General features: G+C 43.4%; 1 protein-coding gene across 5 annotated transcripts in view; it reads right to left on the bottom strand.

Moving 5' to 3' along the window:
* The window catches only part of il1rapl1a (interleukin 1 receptor accessory protein-like 1a), a 153,536-nt gene that overhangs the window by 66,920 nt on the left and 59,000 nt on the right, over positions 1 to 27,616 (bottom strand). For all 5 annotated transcript variants that reach the window (XM_019270310.2, XM_019270311.2, XM_027291157.1 and 2 more), the window contains 3 exons: positions 23,526 to 23,811; positions 16,074 to 16,260; positions 14,562 to 14,715 (listed from right to left, as the gene is read on the bottom strand). In XM_019270310.2, the coding sequence (XP_019125855.1) occupies positions 14,562 to 14,715; positions 16,074 to 16,260; positions 23,526 to 23,811 (627 nt within the window). The remainder of the gene's footprint in view (positions 1 to 14,561; positions 14,716 to 16,073; positions 16,261 to 23,525; positions 23,812 to 27,616) is intronic.

Here is a 27,616-nt window from a genome sequence, read left to right as displayed (position 1 = left end):
AAATTGTTGTAACGGGGTATCGCACACACTGACAAACAGGCGTGAGGTGTAAGTTTATATGCAAGTGACATGCAGTGTGTTCTCAGTAGGCCAGGTGGTGTTTGATGCTCTGATATGATTTCTAAACCCTCTGAAGACAGTCTGTCCCCACCCTCTCAACACGCGTTGCCTAATTGAGTGTTAATTTGGTGCTAATTATGTAACATGTTATCCCAGTGAGACGCCCCAGATGCCACGAGACAAAGGCACGTGGAAGAGTGTGCAGGATTGCAAAGCAAAGCATTTGGCGAAGTCGCAGTGTGAGGACCCGACTGCATCTGCTTCCTGAATTCAATGAGTCACAATGCAGAAAACACACACACACACACACACACACACGCACACACACTCTGCATTAATAAGCATTCGATGAAGCCAAGAAAAACAGTGTGTGTTTTAAGACCGTCCTCACATGAACCACTGAACTGAGTGTTAAACAAACACTCCTCTCTACGAGCAGGACTCTTTAAATTAATCATTCAACAAACACGTCCTGCAAAAGTTCTGCCCCTACATTCAAAATTAAACTTCAAAACTGTGAACGTAATACACACTGACGCTGGCTTCAAGCTGGGGACAGTGCTGTGGAAGCTCCTCAACATGAATATAACATGATGATGAAGAATACCTTTGCTCTTTTATTTATCATAGTCATCCAGCCTTACACAGCGTACAGTATAAGGCTGTGTGACTATGATAAAAGAATTATGTCAGACTGAAAGTTAAATATATATTGTGTTTGGTGGAGAGAGTATCAGAGGTTCGGTGCTTGGTCCTGGATGGTGGTGGTGGAGTCAGCAGGATACAGCATCAGATGAACGAACGGAGGAGGCTGAGGGATGGATGGTGGTGGTCAGTGAGGTAGGAAGGGGTCCTGGTCATGGAGGGCTTTGTGTGAATGTGGAGGTGACGGGGGTGATGTGGTCACGGGACGTACTGGAGGGTGGTGTGCTACAGAGGCAGAGATGTATAAAGTACTGGAGTAAAGGAGTGGAGTAGAAGTACAAGTGCTATATCAAAAAACTGACTTGAGTAGAAGTTGAAGTGTTCTTTAAACACCATACTTAAGTAAAAGTACTAAAGTATCCAAAAAATTTTGTACTTAAGTATTGCAAGTAGAAGTATGTAAAAAATTGCTACTCAAGTACTGAAAGTAAAAGTAAAAGTACTGTTGTTTATATTATTTCAAATATTTATTAAGGCACAACTTCTAATGTTACAGTGTTACAATGTTTATGGTAGAGTTCTGTGATTTCCCATGGTCTGTGAATGCGTCTGAATGAATGCAGAGCGAGGGGGCGGGGCAGCAGGTGAGAGAGCGCACCTGGGGGTCAGGTGTATGAAGTACGGCGCATGAGCGAGGTTGATGTGAGACCGGGACTGTTCAGTTGGTTTTTTGGCGTGGTTACGGCCGACAGTAACCGAGTCCTGGAACCAAACCGTTCAGCAATAAATGCAGTTTGTTGAATATCGCCTCGTCATTCATCACGTGTCCGGCTGGACGCTACAATAGTAACGAGTAACGATTCAGCACATGAAAAATGTATCGGAGTAAAAGTATTAAATTCATCAAAAATATGTAGTGCAGTAAAAGTAGAAGTTGGGGAAAAAAATAATACTCCAAAAAAGTACAGATACTGCATTTTAATACTTAAGTACAGTACTTAAGTAGTCCCACTTCGTTACTATACATCTCTGTACAGAGGGTACAGTTGAAGTAGTCAGTTCTGGAGTTGATGGAGGCATGCATGAAGGAGAGTGATGGGTGGAGTCGGGTGGCGTTCTTTAGGTGAAGAAAGGCAGTTCTGGTGATTTGGTTTATATTAATTATTATTGTCAAAGATGACTCAGAGGTTGGGACTGTGAGGGGACGGAGACAGGGTGGAGGGGTCTGCTTAAATATCACTTGAAATCATTTTTTTAAGTTAATTAAGTTAGATGAACAACAACATTTTGATGTTAACTTAATACATGGAGCCTGTTCAAAATGAATGGAATGAAAGCACGTTTCATTTACACTGTAGGACACTCTGCATGGTCACCAGATGGCTGCATTAGGATTCGTGTGTGTGTACACTTCATCATTTTCTATGTTTTTGTTATTGTCAACAAATCCCACCAAAAGCCCCGAACCAGCAACGCAATCCGTTCTCACTCCCCGTCTCTGTCTGCGGCTCTCAGCACTAAGCTCGTTTGTTCCTACTAAAGAAATAAATCTTTAAACGTTGGGGCCCAAAAAATATCGTTTCATTTTTAAACAGACGCTCAGCGAACGCTCCTCAGACAGCAGTAAATGGTGCATTGGATGGGGACTATTTCCTGCCAAGGATGAATGCACACTGGGTGTGCTCGTGAGTATTTATGATAAATGCACTCAAAACAATCTACAGCTCCAATGTTCATTAAATGTAGTGCAGCAATGTGGCCACTTTGTGTGTTTTTATCATTTTTGGACAGAAATTCGCTTGGTTTTGTTTTTATGCAGGTTTATATAATAACAATAATTTAGCTGTATCAGGAGTTGGGTTGCTGTGAAGAAGGTTAGCTGGTCCTGGAGAGATCTGGAGTCAGTGTTGATGTTGATGTCACGGTGTATTGTAGCTTTGACTGGGAGGAGCAGCTGTCATGACTTGTTGACACTTCCATTAAACCTGAGCTTCGTCTGCAGTGAGAGACAAATACTGATGGAGGAGCTACTTCATTCATTCAAGTCATATTTTTGTTACAATAAGCCGACTTAATACTTCAGTTATTTTCCTCTAATAGCTAAGAGAGAGACAGACAGACAGACAGACAGACAGACAGACAGACAGACAGACAGACAGACAGACAGACAGACAGACAGACAGCACATCAGTCGTCTACTCGTGGATGCAGTACTGGCAGGAGAGATGACTGTAGTTAGTCCAACACTAACTGAACTCAGCAATTCCTCATTCAACGCCGAGCCCTCTCTGCATTCGCTAATAGATTTCCTATTCTTGTCTAATTAAAAAGGGAAGTCTTTTCCCCATGAAAGGCTCCCAGAGCTGTATTGAAGGGTGGAGAGGTCGCCGGGAATCCATCAGATGTGATGCAGTTAATCAGCATAAAGCCTGCTCCAGTGCACTGCTAAACAACAACTGCAAGGAAACGAGGCCCAGCCCTCACACTGCGCCACACCGGGACTCAATGCCACACACACACACAGTGTGCAAGACAAATTCATATACAGTATTGTGTAGAATTTGAAGAGAAACTACAATACCAGGAAGTTCCTCTATTCTCTCTAAAATGGGCAATTAAAGGGGATTTAAAAATAACTACAGAGACAGTGTGCTGAGAGAGAAAGGTAAGGCTTTTTTTTTTTTTTTAGGAGAGAATATAAAGAAAATGAGAGGACAGAGCCCTCACCCACAGTAATTACCTGTCTCTACTTCCTGTCTTTTGGAGCGACAACAAAAGAAGTTAGCAGAGAGGAGGAGAGGAAAAACAGGTGAGCACATGCAGGAGGAGAGAAAAACCGCTATGACACTCCTGACACCCACATCATTCTGCAGCAAACTGGCAAGTCAGTAATAAAGGCTGAGTCAAACTGCTCCAGCGATGCACAGTTTGCCTCTGTCTTTGTTCCACACACACGCACACACACACACACACACACACACACACACACACACACACACACACACACACACACACACACACACACACACCGATGATTAAGGTGCAGCATCTGATCTTGAGTTAGACATAACAAGCAGCAGAGTTGGTCGCAGAGACAACAGATGAGTCACGAGAGACGTTCCCCGTTGTCCAGCGTCTGACTATAGTTTGACAGAGTAATCTCACATCAGCCGTCCACCTGTAGCTTGGCTACTGTCACCTGAGAAAGCCGGGTGCTGCTGGTGTAGTATATTCAGTGGTGATGCAGTTGAAGATGTTTGAAGAGAAAGTCCGCCGACACTGTCTTAGCCGTATAACAAGTTTATTACAACAAGTTCAGTATCGTAACAAGTAAAGTGTTACTTCGAGAGCTCCTGGCCGAATGATGAGAGACTCTGCCGACCTATGCAGGACAGGCCCTTATACAGTATAGGTAGTTTAAGCCCCCGAACCATACAATAAAGTACCTTGAGTCAGAGAAACAGATGGACAAACAAATTCCTTTCCCCAAAAAAAAGAAGTCTTTGTTCTAACTAAACATCTGGCAGTGGCGCCGACCCCTCTGGCTCCCCTGTCCTAATAACCTCTGACCTAGGAATGGTCAAGGTAACATCCCATGACTAAACAAATATCTTCAAATAAAACACATGTCTATATTAGCATCAGCATTAGTATGTGACTATGCATCTATGTGCAGACACCTCACTTATTAAAATCATCTCATCTTGTTTCTTTTGCTGCACTGCCTGCTTCCAAAAAACAAAACAAAATAAAACATCTCCTCTTTGTTTGAGAAGCAGGAGGAAACAGGTGGAACAGAAACTCCAGCATTCACCTGCGGTTATCACAGCAGGGCAGGCGTAACATGGCTGCATGCATACTGTACACACAGGTATGCATGTAGAGCAGATGCACTAAGACAAACATGCCCACATACATAAACACACACTGGCTTCCTTGAACAGCCTCTCCAACTGTGCGGGGATGTCAGAGGAGGAGAGAGAGAGAGAGAGAGAGAGAGAGAGAGAGAGAGAGAGAGCAGTGCTGCTGTAAAGACATGGTTTCCATTGTGTAGCAGGGAAAGTGGTGGCAACACAAAATGGTAATGACAGTTAAGGCGTTTAGTCACGGACTCACTGGAAAGAACTGAAAAAAAAACCTTATTTTGACATAACCAACATTCTCCGAGGCGCCGCTATCGGGTCCAAAATAACTATGATGTAGGACATACACACTGTATACAAACACAACACGTACACATTTACAGCACAGCAGTGTGTATACGCACACACACACACACACACACATAAATGTTAGTGGGAGGACTCTTCCACATCCGTCAGTCTCTCTGTGTCTCCACCACGCGGATGAGAGGCTTCGACCGAAACACCATATGATTTACTGAGTGACAGGGAAAGGGCGAGGGTTGCATCAACCTCATGAAGCTCCACGACACCGGGGGGGGGGGATAAGAGCTACACTGTTAAAAAGACATGAGCCAAAACCACACTGTAAAAAATAAACATTACTGAACATTACAGCCAAGGTTTTGCAGATGTTCTCTGATCAGCTACATATTTAATTACAGATAATTATTATTATTTTACATAGATTTAATGTAATTTAAGAAAGCAAAAACATTGTTATATATTGTATAACTAATAATAATAATAATGGCATGATACTTAAAATAACAGAAAACCTGAGTTTTAAATAAAAAAAAAACACTGTAAAAAATGTACGTTATATTTATTAAATTTACTTTTTTTTACAGTGTATCCTTCAGCTTCACAAACTGTGCCTTTGTTGTTGTTGCTGTTTTTTAAATCAAATCCAGGTCACAGAGTTCAAAACGGTCAAATTAAAGACCTGTTTTGTTTATTCAGTATTCCAAAAGAAAGATTATAGACACAGCAAAAAAAAAAAAAAGGTTCTTAAGGACAAAGAGGTTCTCCAGAGAACTCAAAGTGCTCCAGAGAATCGAGGTGAGACACAGAAAAAACACGTGATGATGTCAAACATTTGTAGTAACTGAACCTCGTGTGCTTTTGTATATCGACCTCTCTGTAAACACTGAAACTCTTATACTCTCTGGTACTGTAACCCTTCATTAATCTGGACTCTCGCTGAATAGCGTGTCCACCGTGGCTCTGTGGCTGAGATCAAATGTGTGACAACCCTTGTCGTGGTTGTAGATGGTCACCTTCTTATCTTTTAATTGGACGGAGGTTTTTCTCAAGAGCTCTTTTCTTCAGGACACTGCATAATGAGAAGGTTATTTAGAGCCCCCTAATTGACCTTCAGCCTTTTCACATCGTGTCACGAGAGCCGTGCTGCACATGGCGCTGTTCTGATTAGAACACGACTGTGAGCAAAGTTTGGATTGTGTTGAGACAGCAGCTGCACACACACCCCAAAAGTTAGGTGGCCTGTTGGAGGAAAGAAAAAGCGAGAACAGGAGAGGAGGAGAAGTCTGGAACGTCTGCAGGGAGAAGTGAGTCAGGATGGAAGGGGCCAATTACCACCGGACTGCAGAGATCATAGCAAGAAACGCCATGACATGATCAGCAACACAGTGTTGTCACTTCATTAGTGAACACACACACACACGAAGGAAGGTGGGAAGAAAGCACTAATGTAAGTCCAAGGTGTTATACTGTAAGCAACATGCTACTGTAACATACACGCTCGGCATTTCAAGCGTCTGGATATAGGAGCCGCTGTAATCATGCTGTGAGTGCAATGTGCAGGACTCAAACTTCACGTCTGTCATTATGTGTGTGCAGCTGAAAACCAAGGTCTTACAGAGCAGCAAAATTACAGCCGCTTGTACATACTGTGCGCGCTACTGTACGGTAATTGGTTGCATATATCGAAGGAAAGAGGCAGAGAGAGAGACAGAGATTTATGTCCTCCAGAGACAGAGGGATTGAGCACCAAACGCTGCTCGAACATCAGCAGGACGATGCTTTTGTTTCTCTGTCCGCCACATTCGATGTCGTGCTGCAGCGAGCAGAGAGCGGCGGGCTCACACCTGCAGTGTTTCAGCAGGAGCTCATGAAAACACATGAGTGCTGCTCACGAGGGGAGCGCCAACTGTGTTCCATACAGAAAAACTACTAAATTACAAAAACAAAACCTGCATGATCATTTGGTTTTTTGGTCAAAGGCCACCGCAGTAACCTGCAGCTGCAGAGTTGTGTTGTATCATTTGAAACGCTTTAATTAAAGCAAATGATTTGACTTCATAATTCATAAAAAAATAAAGAAATATTATACATGTATTGTCGCTGTCAGGTGAGAAACACGATCTGTCAGCCAGCATTCAGGATCTGTTTGAGTGAAAACATGCTTTATTGAATCCTGGAGCTTTGGATGAATGAGTAGATGACGAGCTCTGTGACTGACGCGCACACATCAGTGTCGGACGGGCATTAACCTGGATTAAGCTGATTTCAATCTAAAATATTAAAATACCTTTAATTAGGCCAATGTGCTGCATGTGTGGAAACATGTAGGACAGCCTTGCTGTTGACAGTTTACTGACTGAGGTACTCTGATGACTGGAAAACATAGATCCTCGTTACCAGTGATTTAGGTTTTAGTTTATTTGTTTCTGGGATCTGTGAGAGCTTTTCCATCCTCCTTAAAAAAGAGACACAGAGACAATTAAGTAAAAAATATCCAGGTAATTAATTTCTTCCTTTCTCAAGCACGATGTCGTACAAAGGGAGCTCGTGGTTTCTATATCCTTTAAATGGATTTGAAGGAGACGGCCTTCCTGTGACCTGTAAAACCTGTCGTGTTGATCATGTCATGTATACTAGAATCTGGGACTGCACCATTAAAGGAAAATATCTGCAGGAGTGATGTGATGGTGTAACATGTTCATGTAATCAGGAGTCAGGTATAGAATATAGAGTATATATATGTGTGTGTATTTTCTGAATATGCATTGCCAGCTGCAGCTTTATTATTGACCTACACTTCAGAAGTCTTCAAAAGACACATTCATATTTTAATTTCCACTCGTGCTCTGGTACCAGCCTAGACAATGATAACAACCAGATACAGTACTGAGGGTGTGTGTGTGTGTGTGTGTGTGTGTGTGTGGGTGAAGTGGGTGAAGTGGGGTAGGTCAGGCAAGATTAATTGTGGGGGATGTAAATTTCATTCGTCACATGCAGATTGATGTCAATTTTAATTGAATTAAAACAATGTGAACCCTGGCCTGCTCAGAGTCTAAGGAGGACAGCTGGTGAATAGTGATGGAGTGAGTGGGAGAACACTCGAGAAGGGGGGAGGGGGCGGAGAGGTTATGGGTGAGGCAGGGAGACAGAGGGAGATTAGTTAATGACGAGAGTGATGGTTGACCTTAAACTAATGAGCCATTGGGCCCCACCCTACACTGCTAATACCACTGAGTAAGTCAGCTGCTCTCTGCCCTGCACGGAAGAATAACAGCAGGTTAGACAGACAGGAGCTCACACTGCACACGTGTCACACATGAAATGCTTTTACAGCGAGTAACACCGGCATCCCATGGGTGTGATTGATATATGTGTGTGTGTGTGTGTGTGTGTACACAGGTTCATACAAGTGTGTAGGTGGAGTCAGGAAAAGTCAACCGCTGGAGTAACACTTATCTCAGGTGTGATTTTATCATCTTCTCCCCAAGGACGTGAGGCTGAGGCTGAGGCTGAGGCGTGACCAGGCCCACGGCACGCTGCAGGTGCGATGTATTCAGACTTGAGCATATAGACCAGAGAAATGGGAGACCGTTTCAACCGAGAGCAAACCCATCTCGTTTTCTCACCCCACACCTCTTATCTCGCCGCACTCATTCCTCTTCTCCCCGCTCTCTGGGATAATATCAGCGCTAAACGCTGCCTTTCCATCCATCTACCCACCTCCAGCCGGATAGATGTGGGAAAGAAAAGGAGGTCCTTTACACTTTAGTCTCTGCTGACTGCTTCTGCCTCCCTGCTGCAGTTTCAACATCCAACTGTGGTGAGATTATGCCCAGCTGGCTGGGTAAAAGTCAAGCTATCGCCGTAATAAATACATAAATAAATAAACGCGTGCACACACAGGCAGTAACGTTTTATAAGGTTGTGAAGTGTTCATGCTTCTGAAGGTGACCCTGTCGCAGAAGAACTGAAAGGAACCTTTTACTGCGATGAGACGATGTCCTGGATCACCTCCCCACACCTCAGCTCCTCATTCAACACACACACACACACACACACACACACACACACACACACACACACACACATACACACGCACGCACACACACACACACACAGTATCGCATGTTGTCCTCTCTCAAATGTGAAATTCACACCGGCAAGGACAATCAAGTTAGTGTGAATGTCGATGGTTGGATCTTCATCCTATAACCTGTTGTTGTTGTTACAGTACAAAGCTGTTTGCCAGAATTTTACCGCAATAAATACAGTATAACCTTTTCCAATATTACGGTAAAAGGACATTCGTACTGTTGTTTTCAGTATTGATTCATGTTTTATTCCAAAACTGCCAAATCATTAGACAGTAAATATGCCTAGGAAAAAAAACAACAACTTAAGAAACCTTTATTTTTGCACCATTTTAAGGGAATTTATACAGAATAAAGTAATATTTTATATTAGAGACTGTTAATTATACAATAAAACACCATAATATTTATTGGCATATCTGGCGGCCTTTTACTGCCATAGAATATTAAATGAAAACTCTATAACCTGTTGTTACGGTGAAAAACTGGCAGCTGTGTTTGCCAGAATTTTACCGTTATGAATACAATGTAACCTATTCTGATATTACAGTAAAAGGACATTAGTTGTTTTCACTGTTTCACTTCTATAATGTCTGTAGATTTATGTGAAAAACTGCCAAACCACGACAGTAAAAGACCGTAAAATATGCCCTGATGTAACTGTGAGTGTTATATTTTAAAAACCTTTATTTATGCACCATTTTAAGGGAATTTATGCAGGAAAAAAAAGTAGTATTTTATATTAGAGACTGTTAATTATACAGTAAAACATTTTAATATTTGATGGCATATTTTACAGGCATTTACTGTGACGGGCTTTGCCAGGTTTTCACATAAATCTACATACATTTTAGAATATGGAATAAAAAGCCAGCCTTATACGTGAAACAGTTCTAATATCCTTTTACTGTGATATTAGTTTTTGTACCCGTCAGACTCCGACGTAGTGAGCAGAGAGTAAAACACTCACCACATGCAAACAAACAAAACACTTGATACAGTTACACCTCATATTTTCACGTCCATCTGTCCTCTCACCGCGGATATTCCACAAGTAGTAATGTAAAGTAGATGATTCCTCTCCTCCCCTCGATTTCCTCTCGCCCTCTGCTCTCCCAATCCACTGTGCCAAATGGTACATTTACATTGGTCATAACCTCAATCACCATGCTAGCAGGCTGTGCTGAATGTGCAGACAGACATTTCTACAGGGAGGGGACGCAGACAGAGGTATAATGGGAGCAATAGATAGAAACCCACGCCCGAGGCATCCATCAAACCAAACGACTCCATTACAGTAAGTCCGACAGAGGCAAACGGTAATGTGCACTGTGATAAACACTGGGATAATAGTCTGTTTATAGTCCTGGACACACTGTTTCTGCTGGGAAACACTGGCAAGGAATACAGATAAGATACAGGAGCATCAACCTCTCTATCTTTTTCATTCTTTCTATCTCTTCTCCTCTCTCTTCTTTCACCGTTATCAGTCACTTTCACTCCCTTGTTCTCTTTATCCTTTCCCGCTCTCGCCGTATAATATTTCCCTTCCTTCTGAACGCAAAGGGAGCTGCATACATCAGCCGAACAGGGCTTTTATCTGGTGTTATACCACTGTAGCATTACCATCACGGTGCTGGAATGAGGCCGAGGAGAACCATAAAAATTGAATAGAAATGATTCAGATGTAGCATTAAAAAAACACAGACATCGCACCACGGCAGACACTCGTACGTATTCATATACGGCTTCGAGAAGACAAACACACAAGCAGGCATACAAGGAGAGGTCCAAACTGTACATGCATGTATCAATTAATCATAGGCAGGTCGATTCAGCTGAGGCGCTGCTTCTCGTGTCTCTGATAGTGGAAAGGGGTAAACACAAGAGTAGACTAATCTGACCACGCTCTGTATTCCTCCGAGGACCCGGGATGTAGCCAACCTGCTGCTGCTGCTATGAATCAATTATAAGAGTACACAAAAATGCACTCTCTGTGAGGGTGAGGTGAAGGTCCATGGAGGGGAAAGAGAAAACTAAATCTTTCCATCTGTTGATAACGCTGTTTTTACTCTTGATACAAACCCCAAAGCCGGGCTGAGGGCTGGACCTGAACAAGAACATTCAAGAACGCACCCCGACGTAAACTGGAGAGGACATAAAAACGAGGCGAGGGGAGGTCGCTGTTTCTTTTTACATTTCTATTAACCTCGGAGGAGCATCAGCGCTTGATTAAGAAGCTCCCGGATCAGCCTGATGTGGGCGAGGCTGTGTTTATGCCCATAGTTAACCTCTATTACAAGACAGACCTCAGTTCAGATAGCCGTTTCTGTACTGCTCCTAATGGAGGCCGTTACATAGTGCAGCGGGTCAGACCAGAACACACACACACACACACACACACTTTGCAGCAAGGCAGGGTCAAAGCAAAGGCCAGTGTCTATTGTGCTATATTTAAGATCAGTTAAACTTAATGACCTCCTTCCTTCTTAGCCTATCAAATAAACTACAACATTAGCCCCTCGGATCTCGGACATACTTTGGTCTTTTATGCTCGCCGTCCAGGCAATGTCGATTTTAACAGGATGTGATAAAATGTGGATAATCTCACGCCCACTTGAGGGGATGATGATGGTGTAGGTTTATTAAAGGAAATGAGCCTATGGTCAGAGTGAGCTAATCTAATTCTACCAGGATACTCCGGTTTATAAGACGAGCTACCCCACCGGCATGGTAATAAGGCTGTGGTGATGTCGAGGAAGGCATATTTTTATAGAACGCTCGATGACACAGAAGTGGTAAATGAGGCCGGCGCTTATTGTGATGCTGGTAGCATGTTTTCTAATAAATATGGGACACTGGGTCAGTCACACTCAGTCAGTTTGAACATTGTCTTCAGTTTGTGCTCCATGTAAATCATTACACGTCCTGCAGGAGGAGAAACAATCGCGGGGATACCGGCATCAACCTGCTGCCTTAAAGCTGTGTCAGATAAAATTACTTCCTCTGTGTTGATGACTTACTGACATTTCATTATGGCGAAACACGCGTCAAGGTACCTGAGACGGGGTGCGCGCTCCATATGTGTGTGCACGCAAGCGTTACATAAAAGGCGTACAAGAAACTGTGGAGGGTTTAGAAACAACATTAGGAACACGGAACAATCGGAACGCTTGCTGCTCCCAGGTATATATGTTCAATTGTTCTGGCTCCCACTGTTCAGCCAGCGTTATTGGATATTCATATCTCACACTGCATGCCGGCGACATGCAGGGCTCGTGTACAGAAAAGAGACGACACGTCTTTCATGTCATCGGTGTTTCTTTCTCTTCCTCTCTCCGCATCCTTCCTCCTCTTCCTCCCCTGTGTGATGTCATCAACATGAACTGTGTATGTTTATAACCCAATAAAGTTTTTATGTCCATCGTCATTATGGAACATTGAGGTCATGCTGACAGGCTCACAAACACACAAGGATAAAGCCAAAGTACATACAACAGATCACTGGCACACAGTATAGCACGCGTTAAAGGTCCGGTGTTTGCAGGATTTAGCTGCATCTAGTGGTCTGCGATCTAGTGGTCTGCGATCTCCTCACATCACTCTCACCTTCCGAGTGCAAAGAAGAAATGACACTTGACACTAGTTTGTCTGCTCCAGGCTACTGTAGAAACACGGTGTTTCAACATGACGGCCTCCCTGGAAGAGGACACGCTCCCACTGGAGAATTTTAAAGTAACGAACACGTAAATCTTATTTTCATGCATGCATGAAATCATAGTTATGAATATTATTATTCCATGCCTGCCTTATTCTGAAAATAGAGGCCCCTGCTCTTACAGACTGGACCTTTAATACTCAAAAATGAATAAATAAATGGAGTTAAATGGATTTAGTCCGTATCACTGAAGAAGAAGAACAAAAACGCCAAAGTAACGTGTCTTTAAAGAAACAATGTCCACAGATGAAGTCCACAGATTATATTGAGAACAATTTTCTACCAATGATAAGAAATAATTCTCACCAAGCTCTGTAGATTGTCTCGAGTAAATGAAACTGGTCAAACCCAATGGAGCCACTGCTGGAGGCCATTGTCTAATTCAGGTACAGGGAATCATGGAAACACTGAAGTGCTCCACCGTGATGGAAACGGTGTTAAAATGAAATCTAGATTATCTTCCTCCAATCTGTCTCACATTTATTGAGCCCCACCGGGGGATAAGATGCGGTCCATCAATCACAAAAGCAGCCAATCTGGAAGCCACATCTCCAGGATCACATTTTAGTTTCAACCAATGGGACGCCGTCCTGAGATGGTCGACAGCAAATAGCCTGTGACTCTCACACTGCTATCGCAGACGGATCACACAGGAGCAATGACCGGACACACGAATAAACACCAGAGAAGATACTAATCAAAGCTTCTCGCTCAGTGAGTGCATGACGTAATTAAAAACACAACAACTCAACTTAAAACCGTAGATAAGCCTGGACACTAAGCTTTTTTAAACAAATTAAAACAAGTTCCGACAGTGCAGCTTGTGTTTAAATATGACACATAATCAAACTAGGGTTGCAAAATCCTGGGAATTTTCCAAAATTGGAAACCTTGCATGGGAATTTATGGGAATAAACTGGGATTTTACTAACTTAAATCACACTCACACATAATATAATACATTGACCCAGCAGCCAGGGTTGTAGTAAAAAGGTGAATCCACAGGAAATCAATTAATCTATTAATCTTATGTATTTAAAATAGACGCCGCCCTAAGCTGTGCTGTGATTGAATAGGTTTCATATGATCTGACTGCAATGAAGCCACGTACAGTGTGAGTCTGCCATATGATTGTTAGAAACTGGAGGTCAAAGCAATGCTGATTTTGATCCACCACAGCGTCACTGAGCACAGTGAAAACACGATATTAGGCTTCGATTAATAGGACACAGAACAACCGAACAGACGCACATTTACACTAGAATACAACGGATGGGACAATCTGGACAGGGAAAGAAAAGGAGACGGTAAAACTGTGTTTGACCTTTTCGATAAACCTCATCAGAGCAGGTTGACCTGGTAGAACACACAAAGCTCCGAGCACCCAATTCCCCGGGTCTCACCCCCGAGTCCACTCACGCGCTAAGAATGAATGAATGCGTTTATTTGTCGTGCGCTCACCTTGCAGCTGTGCACGGCAAAGAGAGGAGCACCGTAAATCTCCTGACCTTGGTCCTGGCTCTTTAGCTCCCTGTGTGAAGGGGTTTAGCCTATGGCCTTAAATATTTCAGCACTGCTTGGTCGGCCTGAAAGTGCTGAGTTCGAAGAAGGGATAGAGGCCAGGCCACAGTCAACCTCCCCCCAGCAATTAACACAGCAGCAGGGCATCACTGCAGTGCTCAGTGATGTGTGTGTGTGTGTGTATATATATATATATATATATATATGTGTGTGTGTGTGTGCTGGTTATATTCATTCCTTTTGTCCAAGTGACTGTTACAACTGTTATACTACTGATACCTTCATCATTAACCTCCGTCCTTCCCACACACACACAATACACACTTTCATTTTTTATGTTTTCTCTTGAAGACTTACCGGTGACGGTGAGCTCCGTCGTCCTCCTCACCACAAATCCACCAAACTGGACTTCACAGGTGTAATTCCCAATGTCATCTTCCTTTACCTCCTGGATGGACAGAATGTCTCTCTTCTGGATGATGCTGGCACGCCACTGCTTTGGACGGCACTCCTGTACATTTGAGAAGGACGTGCAGGGTCAAACTTCAATCTTCTGCAGCAGCCTGAACCTCACTATTCATAAATTACTTAAAAGTGAAGCACAGGATGACTGGCAGCAGACCGACGGAAAGGTACTGTGTGCCGCACATCGGGACCTAAATATTCCAGGCCTGGCTTGGCATGAAATTTAAGACCTTCACTTTGCTTCACGATGAATTAGATCCATCAGATTTCAAGTGGTATGAGCTGGGCATAAAAGCTTTCAAACATCACCGGGCATTAAAGTGGATGAAGTGGTATGGATGCACAGCTTGGCACTCTGACATAAAAACTCCATACAGCAAAATGATAAGCCTAAGCCATTATCCTACTTATCTAATCAAGGTTTATTGCACTGAACTAAATATTCTCCATTCAATACTCCGGCAGAGCCACAGAGGACGGGGAATGTTATTTACACTAGTCTCTGCTGGCAGAATAAGTGTGTTTGTGCACAATGAGCGACTCCATGACCTGATCCTCTCTCCAGCCGCCTCGGCGCTCTGGCAGTGACAACGACGGCTCGGTGGATTCTATTCCACCGTTGCTCCCGGCAACCTTCGAATTCAATCACCGTGGCTCCGCAGTGGTCCAAATAACTCTGGGTTCCAGCACTCCCAGTCATTACCCAGGCCGTAATTGAATTCTGGAAAAAAATCTAGAGGTTGAGCCTGGCTGAGCTAATCTACTGCTGATCTGCCTGTGATTAGTCTGGCCTGAGCCCTCCTCTTCTCTGGGATGCACTTTTGTTGTCCGCAGGCCGTGCCTGACCTGGGAAAGGCAAGAACCCAGGTGAGAGAGGAGGAGGAGGAGGAGGAGGAGGAGAGGGTGCACGCTGAATAAAGAATATTTGGAGTATTTGGAGGACATCCACTCATTCTGCAGGGCTGAGAGTGACATCGCACAATTTTCTCCTCGCACAAGTTTTGTGTTCATTATGAAAAGCATCTTTGTGGACGTCCTCTGCTCGGTCCTTGTTCTCTTCAGATGACTCTCACAGTGCAAATGCACTTACATAATTCACTGTGATCATCTGCGTCCATACGTAATCAGCCTAAGTGATGTGAAGCCACGTATCCAGCAAGGTTTTTAAACATAAACAGCAAAGAAATTAGATGAAAACAAACCAATGAACCGTTCACCAATATTCCCCGGTCGTATAATCACAAAGACAGACTCCCCCTGATTACTTTTCCTTTACGCATGGCAAATAATAGTATTCAAGACGCAAGAAAAATATCATCAGCAAACCTTCAGGCACGTATACAAATGATAAAGATAAATACAATCACACAATCACCACGATGTTGGGTCAGAGAGCTCACCCACCTTGTACCAGGTGATGTCCGGCTCTTTGCCCGGTTCAACATAGTCATCTATGTCAGGACAGAGGATGTCTTTGCTCTTGCTGAGCTCAGCCTTCTCGGTTCGTCTCATGTTGGAGTTGTAGCACAGGTTTGTGTCATTCTCCGCCACAGTCAGGGACATGGACACCTTCATGCAGTACGTGGAGTTCCTGCGGGTGGAGAACGACAAGTACAGTGAGATAAAGATCCGTCTTTACTGCTGCAAGGTCAGCGAGAACGTCTTCATCACGTGTCACGCTGCTTCATTAACGGCGCTCACGTTACAATACAGGAAATAAGACACTCAAACAAGTTTCATGTTTGCCTCCCTCCTCCGTCTCCCTCCTCCACCCCCTCCGTTTGTGAGGTTAGCAATAAGGACGCGTTCAGCAGCTTTAGCGAGTCAATGACTCACACTCACGACCACTAATGGATTTATGGGGGTAGTCAGCCGGGGCCCGGGAATGCTAATCAGAGAAGAGACAAACGCTGAGAGGGTCTCACGACATGACGGAGAAGAAAGCTGCTTGGTCATCACAGTGAGTACACCCCCATCCCCCGCATCCCGCCTCCCGTCTCCTAGCAACCATCAGCACGCTTCACCTCTGATGTACACTAGCTAGCAGAGGAGGATGTCTCTCTCGCTCTCTCTGTTCCTCTCTGTGTTATTAATGTTGTCATAATTATCATTGCCATCATCAAAGGCACCGTCATTTCAACCCCCATCAGCAGAGGAGACTGTGCCGAGGTGTTCCCTACGACAACAAGCAGTGCATCCCGACCGGCACAAAATATTTCCACAGAAAAAAATTGAACCATCAGTGTCTGATTTATTAAACAAGACTTCATCAATCTATCACTAGATTAACGTCAAGCCAATTTTATGTCATCCTGATGCAATAACACTAAGACGGCCCTGTAGCTGCATTGAACAGCGTCTTTTTGAGCTGGAGTGTGAAACGTTGGCTTGTGCTTCACTGCGGGTCTTTTTTGCTCTCTGTGGGAGACGCAGGACTGTTTCTCTGCTTTGTTTTGAACTGCAGCTCCTCAAACAGCCACTGAAGGTGGCTACAGAACAAGTCCATCTACATAAGCCCCCATTTGATTGCTTTGATTGACAGTCTTGAGTCTCCCTGATGTCCACGTCTTTGCCCATTTATAGATTAGACGGGAGGTCTGTTGGGTGACATGGAGTTCTTGTATATACTGAAGTTTATCAAGAACTTTGGACAGCGTACCAGAGGGACGGGCAGAGGGAAGGCCTCCAAACTGTTCCACAAAACTGGAAGCACATTGTAATCTATCATTACTGTGGCATGATGGTTGTCCTTAATTTAAAGTCCACATGCTTCCAGAACGTCTGCCCGTCTTTTTATCCTCAGCCGCCTGATCGGACTTGGTCAGTCACTCGGTCGGTGTGCGTACAGCCATATGGGCTTTCATTTCATTTCATTACATTACATTTACGGCTCACCAGATGCTCCCATTCAGTGTAAATGACGAGGTTTCATATGATCTACTTGGGTTATGGAAGCAATAAGGGTGTCACCTCTCTCACATAAACACCTCTGACTCCCTTGGACCATAAAACACAGATGCAGTCATGTACGCACATGCTTAAAAGACAAATGTGGCTACGTGCAGCTGTGGGAGTGTGCGGGTATAGATAGTGATGGGGGAAGGAGAATAGAAAAAAAAGATTGTGTATACTTCTTCAATATAGATGATGACCAAAAGGGCACCTGGAAGATGCTGTAGGAAGATATTCCAGCAGAGGTGTGCCCTCGTGGTGCTGAAATCTAACATTATCGACCTGATGCCTCCTATCTGGAAGGCATGGAGTGGGAAGATGTGATGCCGCAGGCTCACAGAGTATGCTTAGATAATATATTTGTTTACACACAAGTGAATACACATGTGTACATGCACATGCACACCTACAGTGTCAACCGCCCCCCTGCTTGTTGATGTAATGGGAAGATGATCAGGAATGACCTCTCACAGTCATGCACCTGAGCCATTAAAATCCCCGGGGAGCCAATAGGGAGACATCTCTACATGTTAAATATTCACAGCGGGGAGCCTGTGGCATTGTGAGAAGGTGTCAGCGGTGGAGTTTGATTGATGGACAGCCGGGGGTCGATGCATCCTGTGGTGTCTTTCGCGTCTGTCACATTTTATTCGAGTGTAGCCGCTTTGGATTTTAATCTGCAGCTGTAATTTTCCACACGTTATTATCCCACATGTTGGATAATGTAACGGGAAGGAAACACACGTGGTTTCTACCCACTCCACATCACAGACTCATTTAAATGATTCTAAAATAATTGATCGGATGAAAAATAGAGGGAGTGTGTGTGCACGAGAGACGGAGCAGAGGAGGCAGAGGAAGAAAGATTGATGGATCCGAATCGATGTCACAGACCTTATGAGAGATGATATGCAGAGAGGAAAGAGAGGCAGAGGAAGAGCAAATATGTGAGCGCTGAGAAAGCACAGGGAGATTACAGCGTGAATGAAGTCACCTTCACGTGAAAACGGCGATAATGAGACTTAAATCTCCAGACAGAGAAGGACAAAGATAACTATTCGCACACATGCACACACTTCAGTGTTAGTCCATATCTCTTTCTGAGAAAAAAGAAACATCTGGAGGGCTTCAGTGAAAACTTAACACAGAGGGATTTCCCTACATTTGTAGATAGTACACAACACGCCCAGAGCTGCTGGGAACAAACTCTGCAGTCAGGAGGTTTTAGGGCAGTGACACATTTTTTTGTGACGCTGGCTTTTGCACTTCAGCACACTGGATTTGAAACAATGACTGTGGCTTTATCAGCTTTAATTTGATCGTGCTTACATCAAGTCTAACTGGCATCACTACCGGCAAATTTTATGGTTGCATTCTCAAAGCATCTCATACCGAACATCCCAATCTGACCAATGACGGTCAAAGACCTTTGAGATCTTAAAAGGTGGTGGACGTTAGCTCCTGCAGTACCACAAATAACCACATTTTCCTTAACGCGGTAAAAACTTTAAGCCTTAATATAATGTGAACAGGTGAGTTGTATATAAATTCACCCTCAGTACAGTTGTCATGAACGGGGAAATTAGCTACAGAGACCAAAACTGTTTTTTGTACCAGGCTGTAAACATGTTTATTTCTGCTGTGAAGTTGGACATTTGGACATGGGGACTTATGGAGACTGACTCACTTCTTCTGGAGCCAGTCTTGTTGCTGTATAGGTTTGTGGTTGTGCAAACTTGAACTACTTTACATACTGTATAATATTTACAGTAAACGTGTGTAATACATTTGAACTCACTGGTTTCCAAAGAAAAGAACAAAGGTGATCTGCAGTCTGAAGATGGGTGGAACCAACATGTGCTGACGTGTCAGCTGACACACCTGCATGTTGTTTTGATCAGAGCTTAAACTAGTTTCATTTCTGAGGAAGTAAAACTCAGACAGTCGTCGACGCGGAGAGGAGAAATGGCGCAGCAAGGACCAGAACCAGAGCCCAAGACCAGAGCTGAGTTCTTAAAATATTCACGTGAACTCACACTGGATCCAAACACAGCAAACACGGAGCTGTCATTATCTGAGGGGAACAGAAAAGTGGCAAGAATGGGATATCCTGAGTCTTATTCTCATCACCCAGACAGATTCACTTGGTGTCCTCAGGTCCTGAGCGCAGAGAGTCTGACTGGACGTTGTTACTGGGAGGTGGAGAGGGGAGAAGATGAAGTTGGTGTTGCAGTCGCATACAAGAACATCAGCAGAGCAGACGGAGCAGATGAATGTCTCTTCGGACGCAATGACAAATCTTGGATGTTACATTGTGACATGTACGGTTATGACTTTTGGTACAACAAAGTCCAAACTCCCGTCTCAGGTTCTTGGTCCTCCAGAGTTGGAGTGTACCTGGATCACAGTGCAGGTGTTCTGTCCTTCTACAGCGTCTCTGAAACCATGACTCTCCTCCACAGAGTCCAGACCACGTTCACTCAGCCTCTCTATGCTGGACTTGGGATTCATTATGGATCCTCTGCTGAGTTGTGTGAAGTCAAATAGACAGAAGTCATTTAAGGGTTAAATTCTGTGTTTCATGTCTTCAGCTTGTTTTGTTTCCATCATTGTTGCTGACAGCTGATTGTTGTGGCATTTCTTCACCTGTCAATCAAACACTGTGGGCGGTACTTTGCCCTCTTCTCATTGGTGGTTGTGTAAATGTTTGAGTTTCTTTAGGTGGCGCTCCTTCCTGTGTCTGTTTAGCCATGGAGGCTATCACTGCTCATGATGACTTTAGTTTGTATGATCAGAATCAATAAGGAGATGATTCATTCTTTTCTTGTACATATGTGAGATTCAATGAAGAAACAACATTTAGTTTGTGTCTCAGTCAATAAAGAGGATTTATTACACAGACTGCAAGTCTTCATGTTTTCATTGAACATGTCTCTAAATGAACTCCCTGCATTCACCCTGTTTATTTCACTGAGCTGCTTTCTCGTGGTTAAAGTGACAAATAAAGTTGAGTTTGAACTGAAGGTGACTGACAGTGAAGAAGAAGAACAGACAGATGGATCACCACAGACTGTAGAAAACATGGATGCAGTCGTGACAAAGTGCCGTTGTGAAGCTCCGTGTGGTCGCTCTGGTCGTCTCCGTCTGGGCGGTCCTGCCTCCGCCGCCTCCCGACTAATCTAAAAATGGTTATAGAGGCGGAGCTGAATGACGCCTGGTTGCTCAAACAAGCCACCTGTAACCACACCCACCTGTCAATCAAAGCGTCCCCGCTCTTAACCCTGCATAACTTTAATCCTTAATATAATGTGAACAGGTGAGTTGTATATAAATTCACCCTCAGTACAGTTGTCATGAACGGGGAAATTAGCTACAGAGACCAAAACTGTTTTTTGTACCAGGCTGTAAACATGTTTATTTCTGCTGTGAAGTTGGACATTTGGACATGGGGACTTATGGAGACTGACTCACTTCTTCTGGAGCCAGTCTTGTTGCTGTATAGGTTTGTGGTTGTGCAAACTTGAACTACTTTACATGCTGTATAATATTTACAGTAAACGTGTGTAATACATTTGAACTCACTGGTTTCCAAAGAAAAGAACAAAGGTGATCTGCAGTTTGAAGATGGGTGGAACCAACATGTGCTGACGTGTCAGCTGACACACCTGCATGTTGTTGAGATCAGAGCTCAAACTAGTTTCAGCTATGAAAATCATTTGCATATAAAGCACCAATCTCTTCAAGTCTGAGCAGCTAATGACGGACATCGCTGCTCGTATATTAAAAGAACACAACAGTTGCTTTGTGCTGTGTTGTCTTGGTGCTATGGAGTGCAGAATTACATATGATAGATACTGCCTTTGTGTTTTAACTGCAATTAAATGACGGACTGTTTTCCCAGTTTTTAGCATTTTAAACAAAACAATCAAATCTTAATTAGACTCAGAGAAAAGCAAACCATCTATGACAACATGACGCAGAGAGAGGCGGAGGTGATCGCTGCCACTGAATTAGGTCTCAGGACTAATTTACATGGAAATAACATTTGTGAAATATGACACATACTGTGCATGCTCATCCTTAAATGCTATGCAGTTCCAGTGGTGCGTAATGCGCTTTTAATTGCATGCATTAATGATGACATTCTTACAAACGAGTAACTCATTATGGTTTGGGATTGCTATACACACTGAGCTGCCAGTTCATTAGATACATATTAAGTAATTTGTATATGAAAGCATCAGTCCTGCTGTAAAGGCTACTGTATCAGTCTTTGATGATAATATGTCAGAGAGGCCCTGATTCAATTCTAAAGTCTGCTGGTGTAATATTTGTCCATCCTCAGTGATGTCAATGGGAGTTATTATGATATTACGCATCATTCAGATGTCTGCCGCCTGTCTGAATGAAGGCCGACCGCGTGTACCGTATGAAGAGACGGAGGCTGATTGTTCCTCTCTCTGCCTGCAGGGAGTTTCAGGTGAGAGTGTTTGGGTCATATGTGTGAAAGTGTGCGCCTCAAAAGCTTACCCGCTAACAAAAAGACAATTGATTTCAGCTCAGAGGAAAATCTCTCACAGCGTTTTGATCAAGGAAATATCCCCAGCTCAACGCAAGCAGACTGAGGAACGGCTTTTTACAAATGTGCTGCTCGACAGAATGACAGTATTATGGCAGTACTACAAAAAGTACTACGATATTTTACTGAATTAAAAGTAACAATAGTACAATGTACTCTGTTACAACTAATCCTTTAAATACTATAGTATATATATATATATATACACACACTAGTATCAGCATCAAACTGTACTTAAAGTACTCAAAATCATATATATACAGTATATTACTGGATTATAATCAATATGCATTTTACTTCAATGTCACAGCTGATGAAGGTGGAGCTAATTTCACTTTATATACTGCTGGAGACAAAATTGAGTAGTAGTAGAGCAGAAGTAGAAGGAAAAGAGTAGTAGTAGTAGAAGGAGTATTAGGGTAGTAGAACAAACAGAGCAGTAGTAGTAGCAATAGACACAATCAAGTAGCAGTTCTAGTAGGAATGTAGTAGTAGTGTAGTAGTAGAAGAAGAAATAGAGTAACACTAGTAGTAGTAGAGTAGTAGCTGTATTAACAGTAGAAATAATACTTTGTGGCTGTTGTAGTTTTCCCAGATGTAAAGTAGAAATAGTCGTAGTAATAGTAGTATTAGTATAATTGTAGTTGAAATAGAGGAGTAGCATCATAAAATAGAATTACTTTGGTAAAATACAAGTACCTGAAAACTGTGTGCATGTGCAGTACTTTAGTGAATGTACTTCCATCACTGCAGTGTGTATTTCATTTACACATACAACATCGGAACATGGGCAGCCTTCTTTTGGTGTCAATAATCAACGATTATTCATTTATGGTGAGCCAACAGTTGAAAGCGTCTGTGCCAGATCAGTCTTACAGAGTGCAGTAATGTAATGAAGTACAGGCTGGGGTATCACTGTGTACAAACACACACACACACACACACGGTCACACTCAGTGTATCCTGCAAGCCTCTTTAAGAGGCCTTTAACGGAGTTTATTAAAAACTCTGTGAAATGAAGAGCTGCAATGAGCCGTTAATTGAGGGATGTTCTCCACTGTAAAGGTTAATAAGTTACTGCCACATAATTATGAATCTCGTGTTAGGAAGAGGTTTTCTGTAACAGCCCACCAACGTGTGTGTACTTGAGTGTGTGTGTGTGTGTGTGTGTATTCAGTTGTCTCTCTTTGTCTATGCATCCAACCTCCCACGCTTCACATGGCTTATAGTTTACTTTCTCTCTCTCTCTCTCTCACACAACACACACACACACACACACACACACACACACAGTGTTACTTCTTATCTAACATGCATCATCCCACCGTAAGACGCAGGAGTAGAGGCCGGCGTCCTGGATTTCAGCAGGTCTGAACCAGATGGCATCCTCCTCCTTGCTCATGCGTATACCGTCGAAGGAGATGGGTTCCTCGAAGTCGCTGTGGCCCAGGCCGGAGCTGCGGTACCACATGAGGCTGAGGCCCACGCTCTGCGCCTGGCTGTAGTTTGCCCGGATGTAACCATAAAACAGAGCGCACTTCAGCCGCACTGGCTCACCCTGCAGCACCCGGTACTTTAAGTAGTCCACTGACCAGTCTGTACAGCCGTCCACTGCGGGGGAACACACAGAGAGAAACATTCATCAACACATGAAATCAGCGATTAGAAAATAATAAAATATGCATGAGCATGTACACACAGAACACGGAGACATTAGATTTACAGCAGAACAATAAGGCAGCATAATGCATCTATGAGAATACAACGCCATAAACCAGCCACAACAACCCTCTTCTTATTTATTAGAAGACATTCAATTAAATAGCTTTATTAGCAATAAAACACTATTCAAACTTTATTTTTATGGCACCTTGTGTTTTACAAGCTATTGATAAAACATAGGATGTTAAAAATTGATTAGACTAATGCACGATGAGAACAAGGTTAACTCAGTAAGACGAGAATAAAAATGAAAAGTTAAGATAATAAAAGATAATGAAAGCAATACAAATAATAAAAAGTCAGCATGTATATATTTTCCCATGGTGTATACTGCATGAATATTAATGTAGTCCACTGTCTTTTTGCTTCATATTGTCCGTAAGCTATTATGTTATTCTGTCATATTACTGTGCAACACCCACAGCCCTGCTGCTTTCCCTGTGTTACATTCGAGGCATGTGTGCCACCTGAGCCTCCACAGAGACAGCTCTGACGCTGACATGCAAGCACACGACCACGGCAAACTTGTCTGGAATTAACTGGAAGATATCTCCATAAATGATGTCAGTGCTGAGGGTGCAGCGCAGCAGCCAGTGCCAACGAGTTCACTCCTAGTCCATTAACTGGGAATGCGCCTCGAGCTCCCGAAGCAAGGTGTGTGTGTGAGTTCCTCGTCTATAAGAGCTCTGTGGACGGAGACTTTCCCGTAGGCTCTTTTTCTGGGCTCGAGCTAACAGGCTAGTTCAGTTATCATCCACTCACTTAAGCACTGCAGGCCACTCGATTAAGATACTCCACTCTGCACTGGACTGAGAGTCCACCTTTAGATTAGTGTGCACACTCCAGTAAAAGTGTGGTAGTTCATTTTGGAGATAGAAATCACAAGCCGGCTACAGATGGAAAAAACTGTCTCCCGGCTCTAATTTGTGAAATGTTTACGTGTCGGGACTCTGAAAGGACATTTGACAAATCAAAGACAGTGGCACGGCGCCTCGGGCACACGGGTCTATTCTGGTTCTGAAGCGAGCAGATCTCACTCAGCTCCCGAGCTAGCAGAGGTTAACCTGTGGCCAGATATCAGTCTCTGACTAATTAGCTACCATTTGCTTATCCAGCAGGTGTGTATTAGGGCATGAGTAACCAGAGAGATAGACACACACACACACACACACACACACACACACACACACACAGAAAAGTGGTGATGGTGTGATGAGATAGAGTAATAAAAAGCCTGCTGTGTGCCAGTCTGTGAGTGATACAGAGCCTCACAGGGACAGCTATGCTTGTAATTAATACTCTTAATTACCAGGGAAGTAATGTGTGTCTTTGTGTGTGTTTGCATGAGTGTGCATTCCCTATATGAATGCGTGTCTGCCTAATTATGTCTGTTAATTACCAGTAGGCTTAGGCGCCAATGTGTGTGTGTGTGTGTGTGTGTGCGTGCTTTGTTGTGAATGTGAGAGCAAGAAAGTGTGTGTGTGTGTGTGTGTGTGTGTGTGTGTGTGCAGGGTGTAATGTGTGAAACCCCGTCTAATTATCACCGCTAATAATGAGAGCAGAGCCCCTATAGATACACACACGCACGCACACACACACTCTCATATTTGTTCACGTGCACGCCTCGTATCTTCAGACTTGATTAAAAAAACTGTTAAGCATCTCACTGATTAACACTATTAACAGTTTAAGTTGAAGACGAGCTGTGTTTTATTCAGTTTTACGGTTTGATTATTCAAATATCAAAAAAAAAAATCTTCTCCATGATTGTTTAAGGAACAGCAGGATTGGGTTTTATTGCGTGCATCTTTCTCCTTTGAACGTTTAGGCGTTAAATGCAGGATAATCATGAGAGACAACTGGAACTTCCACTGAAGGCAGCAGGTAAGTCCTCTGCCCTCGCTGCATATCAATCGGCTAATCATCAGGGACGTCAGAGGCTTATTCAGCCTTTGCTTGATTCATCCTCTGCGCCTCTAATGGATATGACCTTTGTCTTCCTCTCACACTTCTTCCCTCCCTGCCTCAACCAAACCTGTTTATTCTAATGAGCTCGTATCCTGATTCGCAGGGAAACAAAGAGACCAGTCCAACAGGTTTCTGCTCAGGAAGGTTGCAAACTGAGTGAAATGAAGTGTTAACGTATCCGTCATGATAAGAGCTGTTAAGGAAAGGAGCTTCAATGCTTCCTTTCTTAACTCCTTTAGGATAGGACACACCGGGAAATCCTTTACGAAAGGAAAGGAGGTAATGGCGTCCTACAATCCCAAACTGTTTCTGTGACATCCTGCCAATCATCATGAAAGTTACTGTTGCTGATTGATCATCAGAGATGTATAAAGTACTGGAGTAAAGGAGTGGAGTAGAAGTACAAGTGCTATATCAAAAAACTGACTTGAGTAGAAGTTGAAGTGTTCTTTAAACACCATACTTAAGTAAAAGTACTAAAGTATTCAAAATGTTTTGTACTTAAGTATTGCAAGTAGAAGTATGTAAAAAATGGCTACTCAAGTACTGAAAGTAAAAGTACAAGTAAAAGTACAAGTACAAGTACAAGTTTCAAATATTTGTTAAGGCACAACTTCTAATGTTACAGTGTTACAATGTTCATGGTAGAGTTCTGTGATTTCCCATGGTCTGTGAATGCGTCTGAATGAATGCGGGAGCAGGTGAGAGAGCGCACCTGGCTGCGTCAGGTGTATGACGTACGGCGCACGAGCGAGGTTGATGTGAGACCGGGACTGTTCTGTTGTTTTTTTGGCGTGGTTACGGCCGACAGTCACCGAGTCCTGGAACCAAACCGTTCAGCAATAAATGCAGTTTGTTCAATAACGCCTCGTCGTTCATCACGTGTCCGGCTGGACGCTACAACAGTAACGAGTAACGATTCAGCACATGAAAAATGTATCCGAGTAAAAGTATTAAATTCATCAAAAATATGTAGTGCAGTAAAAGTAGAAGTTGGGGAAAAAAATAATACAGATACTGCATTTTAGTACTTAAGTGGTTCCACTTCGTTACTGTACATCTCTGTTGATCATGTATCTTTGCCATAAGTGCTGTCGTCTTCTCCTAACTCCTTATGACCTCTCCTTCACGTTTTTCCTTGATCTCTTCATCAAGGTCAAAGAAAAGTCTCAGGAGTTATTCCCCCGTGTGAGGGCGTTGCACGTGTAAGCACACGACGGCGATGATGATCAGGAGACCTTTCCTTTTCGGACCCCCCGCCGGGGAGTTGTCTAATGCAGTGGCCTTTTGTGGTGGAAACCATATTTACGTCTGAAACTCAAAACGGTTTTATCAACTCAATTAGAGGCTGACATTTGCCACATCCCCACGCCGGGCCCCGGAAAATCGATGCCTGTGCTGGAGGAATACTGCAGTCCTCACCTCTCACTCTCACTCCCTCACTCTTTGCTGACAGCACACACACATCTACACGCACAAATACAGGATCCCTCCCTGCACCTCGGGGACTTCACACCTTAAGTAGCGATTCTGTTCAGCCACTCTCGGACAAGCCCGCACTGTAAAGGATGTTTCCATATGGACGCATTCCCACATGGCTGTCAGGCCTCTGCTGTAGTGAATCTTACTGCAGCACTGTAAGCTGCAGCGCTCCTTCACTCTGCTGCTGATGCCTTAACACTACATCACATGATGTGTGTGTGTGTGTGTGTGGGGCATAGGTACT

This window comes from Larimichthys crocea, chromosome XVIII (genome assembly GCF_000972845.2).
Source record: "Larimichthys crocea isolate SSNF chromosome XVIII, L_crocea_2.0, whole genome shotgun sequence".
Classification (NCBI taxonomy): Eukaryota; Metazoa; Chordata; class Actinopteri; family Sciaenidae; genus Larimichthys; species Larimichthys crocea.
This window is presented reverse-complemented; position numbering and strand designations above follow the sequence as displayed.